Source organism: Mustelus asterias, chromosome 16 (assembly GCF_964213995.1).
Source record: "Mustelus asterias chromosome 16, sMusAst1.hap1.1, whole genome shotgun sequence".
Taxonomy (NCBI): domain Eukaryota; kingdom Metazoa; phylum Chordata; class Chondrichthyes; order Carcharhiniformes; family Triakidae; genus Mustelus; species Mustelus asterias.
The window spans coordinates 100,663,767-100,671,061 of record NC_135816.1 but is presented as its reverse complement, the minus strand read 5'-3'; the positions used below and the strand labels follow the sequence as shown (position 1 = coordinate 100,671,061).

The following is a 7,295-nucleotide window of genomic DNA, read 5'->3' as shown; positions in this document are numbered from 1 at the left end:
AGTGGCTAAATGATATCGAGCATGCATCTCGTTTGGCGCTTTAATGTAGCGCTTCTTAAGAAGCTCGAGGGCCCCTTTGTAGTCGGTGGCCGCACGGATCGCTAGATATACGGCGTCGCTTACCCTCGCGTGGAGGACCCGGAGTCTGTCGTCGTCTGTGGTGACCGCTGCGGAGGCTGCAAGGTAGTCCTGAAAACATTTCAACCAGTGGTCGAAGGTGTTAGAGGCGCGTGGATCCAGTGTAAGACGTTCGGGTTTTAACATTTGCTCCATACTCTCTGTATCGTTTTCCTTTTTTTTAATGACGAGAGTTTAATTAATAGTAAATAAAATTGATGCGCGATATTACTCACGAGGCTTGAGATGCTCAAGGAAATAAAGGCTTTTATTTACTATTACAATGAAGCTACCATATATAGTACATGATCCCAGACTGAAGGGTCCCAGACAGAGCAGTGACCTTTATACCTCTCCCAGGAGGCGGAGCCCGACTGGGATGTACCATAATAACTATAATACAGGTAGAACAACCCAACCCTAACCCCAACAGCAACATATATACAGACTCGTAGTACTGGCCAGACCCTGGCTCAGTACTACCTGGTGGGAACCAACAATGGTTCACTACATACATATAATTAATTTTAAAATGACACCCAATGACAGTTTGGGATGGAGAGATGTGGATTTGGTTCTGGTCCAGGCTGAGAATCTGGGAGAGGTCACACTGAGGCTCCACAGCACCATCACTGGGAGGAGGGTGTAATTACAGCACGGCCACTCCATACAGGCCGCTTCCATTGGAAATGTGAAGAGAGAAGAGGATGTTTGCTGGTGGACAATTTTCTACAGTGGGGAGATAAACCTTTCACATCTCTCAGCAACATGTGTAACAGATATATTAGAATTTACATTGACTATTAAAATAGCGCAGTATCAGCACGATGAGGGGACCTTACAAGGTTGTCATGATGCTGAACAGCCCAGGAATTGTGGGAAGTGAGGCCTCTTCAAAATGGCCTCCCTCCTTCACTCGTCTCCAGGGCAACGCTTATCTGCTGCATCCTCCAGTGATTTCCAGTAGCTCAGCAGCTCAGAGGGATTCACCCCGTGAGAGGTGACGAGTTTCCGAAAACCACAAACAGAAAACTCAACCATTGAGTTGTAGAACTTTCGCTCCGAGTGGATTTCCACAGGATCAATCTTCAACTCCGCCAAGCACAGCCCGACGTAAACATCCTCCAGTTTAAAGTGAGGGATGATGCTGGAAACATTCAAGACTCGATTGGCAACATCGGTCGAAAGCATGTACCCAGTGCCGGAACAGAATGGTGGATAGCTATTCTGAGGATATCGCCATCGACTGATATACCATTTACTGAATATGTTCCTGACAGGTCCAAAACCCCTCATGACAAAGCCGGTGAAGAAGTCCTTGCGATTCATTCCCAACAAGAGCTCGGTCAGATAATCCGGGTTGACAAACATGTCGGAATCGGTCTTCATCACGAAGGAGGTGGACGGACAGAATCGGTTCACCCACTCCAGCCCCATCAGTACCTTGGTGGTCAGGTTGTAATAAGAGTCGGTGAAATTTTTCTGGATGATGTCCTTGTGCAGTGAACTTTCTTTCAGCAGCTGCTCCTGATGCTCTCGGCTGTACCCCAGCAGGAAGTAGGTCACCACCCTCTGGCCATGGGTTGTCCGCGCTCTCCCCCATGTCTGCCGAATGGCCGAGCGAGCTTCCAACAGGTCCTGGGCACTGGTGACCAGAAGGACCAGGAATGGGGGATTGGTGTCACAGCCGCTGTTGGGCAGCATGAGGAATGGGGCACCAGTGAGATTTGTAGAATGCCAATTGTCATCAGTGTACTGGCTTAAATATCCAAGTGTAATAAACAACAGGAACAAGGATCCAAAAAGCAAAATGGATTTCTTTTTTGGAAGTGCTCGGAAACAAAATCTTCCAGCAAAAGATATCTTCATGCTCTGAGTCGCCTGTAAAATAAAATAAACCAACACGTTGATTTTGGTGGAATCCAGATAATACAAAGGAAAAGCTTTTCTCGTTGAAGATTCATTGGTTCAACTTGGAACACAGGAATACCAAGGCCATTCAGCCCACTAAGTGTCTTACACAGGAACAGGAGGAGGCCATTCAGCCCCTCGAATCTAATACACCATAACAGGAGGAGGCCATTCAGCCCATCGAGTCTGTTACAGCAGTACAGGAGGAGGCCATTCAGCCCATCAAGTTTGTTACACCAGTACAGGAGGAGGCCATTCAGCCCACCAAAACTCTTAAACAGGGACAGAAAGAGGCCATTCAGCCCCTTGAGTCTGTTACACCAGTATGAGGAGGCCATTCAGCCCACTAAACCTCTTAAACAGGAACAGAAGGAGGCCATTCAGCCCCTCGAGTCTGTTACACCAGTACCGGAGGAGGCCATTCAGCCCCTCGAGTCTGTTACACCAGTACAGGCGGAAGCCATTAGCCTCTCAAACCTGTTACACAGGGAACGAGAGGAGGTCATTCAGCTCCTCGAGCCTGTTCTGCATACAGTGAGCTGATGGCTGATCTGTATGTTACATTTTGGCGTCTTAACTCTTAATATCCCAGGTTTATTAATCTCTCTGAAACTCCTTGAGTGGCAGGCCTGCCTCAACAGCTTTTTGAGTCCCAGAATTTCACTCCCCTTTGTTTGAAGAATTGCTTTGCTTTCCACAAAGCTGGGCTGAAGGGAGAGCTGTGAGCAAGATGCAGAGAGGTGGCTCTTTAGATTAGATTATTAATTAAACCCGGCTCATTATTAAATCTAATATTGCTCATCCCAAACACAGACTGGGGGCTGCTTTGCAGAACACCTTCGGTTCGTCAGTCTCTCCCTCAATGTCAACAAAACAAAGGAGATTGTCATCGACTTCAGGAAGCGTAAAGGAGAACATGCCCCTGTCTACATCAACGGGGACGAAGTAGAAAGGGTCGAGAGATTCAGGTTTTTAGGTGTCCAGATCATCAACAACCTGTCCTGGTTCCCCACTGCCGACACTATTGTTAAGAAAGCCCCACCAACGCCTCTACTTTCTCAGAATACTGAGGAAATTTGGCCTGTCAGCAACGACTCTCACCAACTTTTTACAGATGCACCATAGAAAGCATTCTTCCTGGTTGTATCACAGCTTGGTATGGCTCCTGCTCTGCCCAAGACCACAAGGAACTACAAAGGGTTGTGAATGAAGCCCAGTCCATCACTCAAACGAGCCTCCCATCCATTGACTCTGTCTACACTTCCCGCTGCCTCGGCAAAGCAGCCAGCATAATTAAGGACCCCACACACCCCGGACATTCTCTCTTCCATCTTCTTCCGTCGGGAAAAAGATACAAAAGTCTGAGGTCACGTACCAACCGACTCAAGAACAGCTTCTTCCCTGCTGCTGTCAGACTTTTGAATGGACTTACCTTGCATTAATTTGATCTTTCTCTACACCCTAGCTATGACTGTAACACTACATTCTGCACTCTCTCCTTTCCTTCTCTATGAACGGTATGCTTTGTCTGTATAGCGCGCAAGAAACAATACTTTTCACTGTATGTTAATACATGTGACAATAATAAATCAAATCAAACCAGATCAAGCCAGCTTGACCCTAATCTTCCTGTCGCTTGCTGCTTCAACACACCACCCTGCTCTCCTGTCCACATGTCCGTCCTTGGCCTTTTGCAATGTTCCAGTGTACGCAAACTGGAGAAACAGCACCTCATCTTCCGATTGGGCACTTTACAGCCTTCTGGACTCAACATTGAGTTCAACAACTTCAGAGCATGAACTCCCTCCTCCGCCTTCACCCCATTTCCATTGATTTTACTTCATTTCGTTTCACCTCATTTATTTGTTTTTGATTTTTGCTTCATTTTTCCCACCCTTTTTTAAAATCTCACTTTCCATCTTTCTCTCCTCCATCACCGTCTCCCTCCCCCCACTCCACTAGGCCACCTGTTACCTGTCTCAGGTTGCTCTTTGACACTCTGCTTCCCTTGGTCCTGCCGTTTACACAGTCTGATCCTTCAATGGCCGCTATTAGCACCCTTCTCAGAGGTACATCGATGAGCTGCAGAGCTGGGCTGAGAGGTGGCAAATGGAGTTTAATGTGGAAAAGTGTGAGGTGATTCACTTTGGAAGGAGTAACAGGAATACAGAGTACTGGGCTAATGGTAAGATACTTGGTAGTGTGGATGAACAGAGGGATCTGGGTGTCCATGTGCATAGATCCCTGAAAGTTGGCACCCAGGTTGATAGGGTTGTTAAGAAGGCGTACGGTGTGTTAGCTTTTATTGGTAGAGGGATTGAGTTTCGGAGCCAGGAGGTCATGTTGCACCTGTACAAAACTCTGGTGCGGCCGCACTTGGAGTATTGCGTACAGTTCTGGTCGCCGCATTATAGGAAGGATGTGGAAGTGTTGGAAAGGGTGCAGAGGAGATTTACCCAGGATGTTGCCTGGTATGGTGGGAAAATCATATGAGGAAAGGCTGAGGGGCTTGAGGTTGTTTTCGTTAGAGAGAAGAAGGTTAAGAGGTGACTTAATAGAGGCATACAAGATGATCAGAGGATTAGATAGGGTGAGATCCTTTTTCCTCAGATGGTGATGGCTAACACTAGGGGACATAGCTTTAAAATGAGGGGTGATAGATGTTAGAGGTAGGTTCTTTACTCAGAGAGTAGTAAGGGCGTGGAATGCCCTGCCTGCAGCAGTAGTGGACTCGTCAACATTAAGAGCATTCAAATGGTCATTGGATAAACATGTGGATGATATTGGAATAGTGTAGGTTAGAGGGGCTTTAGATTGGTTTCACTGGTCGGCGCAACATCGAGGGCCGAAGGGCCTGTACTGCGCTGTAATGTTCTATGTTCTATGTTCTATGATCACCACCATTATCATCCCCTTTAACTTCATATTTCTGACATCTTTGTCAACTCCTCCCCCCACTCTAACAGTATAAATATCATCCTATATCCTATTACCTTCAGCTCTGATAATGGGTCATCCAGACTCAAAACGTTGGCTCTATTCTCTCTCCACAGATGCTGTCAGACCTGCTGAGGTTTTCCAGCATTTTCCGTTTTTGTTTCAGATTCCAGCATCTGCAGTATTTTTTGTCAGCTTCTCCCGTCTGATTCCCTGTTCCAGGTAAACCCTTCAGGCCACATTGCTGAATAAACAGGGGAGGCGATGGCCCTGTGGTATTATTGCTTGACTGTTAATCCAGAGACTCAGTTGGGGATCTGGGTTCAAAGCCCACCATGGCAGATGGTCGAATTTGAATTCAATAAAAAATATCTGGAATTAAGAATTGACTGATGACCAGCCATAAGTATTTAAGCATTTTTTTTTTACAGTTTCCAGATAAAGATGTGATTTGATTTGAAGATGTAATTATTGGGGGGAATTTTCCCAATCCACCTGCCATGGGAATCGGAGCAGGCGAGGATCAGACTGTGGAAATGTCCGTTGACCCCGGGTGGGATTTTCCAGTTTTCGGGGCGAAAGTGGTTGGAAAATCCTGCCTATTGTGTCCATCAACTGATTGGGGCAAGGATCTTGGTTAACATGACACAAAGGGGTAATTTAGCATGGCCAATCCACCTAACCTGCACATCTTTGGACACTAAGGGGCAAGTAAGCATTGCGAATCCACCTAACCTGCACACCTTTGAACACAAAGGGGCAATTTAGCATGGCCAATCCACCTAACCTACACATCTTCTGGCACTAAGGGGCAAGTAAGCATTGCGAATCCACCTAACCTGCACATCTTTGTAGTGTGGGAGGAAACTGGAGCACCAGGAGGAAACCCACGCAGACACGGGGAGAATGTGCAGACAGTGACCTGAGGCCGGAATTGAACCCAGGTCCCTGGCGCTGTGAGACAGCGGTGGAAACCACTGTGCCACCGTCTCCTTCACTGAAAACCCAAGCCAGTGATAAATATCAAACAGAACATTTGTTCATTACTCACAGCCAGGGTCGAATTTCACTGCAATATCATTAATTAAACAAAGTTATCATAAGAACATAAGAAATAGGAGCAGGAGTAGGCCATCTGGCCCCTCGAGCCTGCCCCGCCATTCGATAAGATCATGGCTGATCTGATAGTGGGTTCAGTTCCATTTACCCGCCCACTCCCCATAACCCTTAATCCATAATCAGTGTTAATCAGGTACTTATTAACTCTGTTATATTCAACTCAAATGTTTTTATTTCTGGGAAGCATTGTTCCAAAGAGTTCTCCCTCAGTCACTTTTACTGTAACTCCCAGGGTGAGGTTCTGCTGCCTGTACCTGGACCCTCCACCCGGGTTTATCAAGGACAGGAAGCCACAGAGACACACGGATACTATTGAGGGAAAACTGGAACAGATCACTGATTAAACTAGATCACCGATTAAACTATCAGACAAAAATAAAATACTGTGGATGCTGAGAATCTGGGATGGAAGCAGAAAATACTGGAAATATCCAGCCGGTCTGGCAGCGTCTGTGGAGAGAGGAACAGAATTGGTGTTTCAGATCGACAAGCTTTCTTCAGAACTGCCAGACCTGCCGAGTATCTCGATCATTAAACTAGCAAAGCCGTGCTCCACATCCTGAATTCAAACATGAAGGAATACATGTCGCTACGGAGAAAGAGCAATGTTTTAACACCATCACTGCCTGCTCCCTGTACCCAGCGAATCTGAACAAGTTTAGCTCACCACACCTGACAGAAGGTTTAACACTAACGTACCTGCACAAAGTTCCTAGCAGTCGGTCTCTGAATTACTTTGGCGGAGAGTGAGACTGGAGGAAGCAAACCCGTTGTCTATGTGGGCATGGCTCATCCTGATTGGTCTCTGAGAATCATCCCTGGACGTGCTGGAGATATCATCAGGTCGATGGGACTGTTTACAATCGAGATAACATTCATTTAATTGTACCTCACCCACCCCACCTCGCCCAACCCCATTCAGCACACTGACATTTGCATCCACAAAGGTTCACACTTCAGCACTGGAACTGGTTACTCCTGAAAGTCAACACGCCAATTTTCAATCGAAACCCCACCCCAATCTTGGGACGTGTGCAGACAACGAACCCAATGTTGACGGATCGAATGAATGCAACTGTGCAAACTCTGTGAAAGATTCTAACCAATTATCCCACTCTGTCTGCACCTTACTAACCGACCTGTAAGTGTTTGTGAAATTCCTGTTGCAAAATTCCATCTGAATCCGCTTCCACCGCCCTTTCGTGCCGTCA

The 7,295-nt window shown here is 46.7% G+C and overlaps 1 protein-coding gene across 1 annotated transcript; it reads right to left on the bottom strand.

Moving 5' to 3' along the window:
• Positions 1–916: 916 nt before the first annotated feature.
• LOC144505550 (beta-1,3-galactosyltransferase 5-like) lies at positions 917–6,972 on the bottom strand. The gene is made up of 2 exons (XM_078231681.1): positions 6,784–6,972; positions 917–1,998 (listed from the first exon to the last, which is right to left on the bottom strand). Exon 2 carries the CDS (start codon positions 1,984–1,986, stop codon positions 1,030–1,032), a length of 957 nt encoding a protein of 318 aa, XP_078087807.1. The 5' UTR covers positions 1,987–1,998; positions 6,784–6,972; the 3' UTR covers positions 917–1,029.
• Positions 6,973–7,295: the final 323 nt, after the last annotated feature.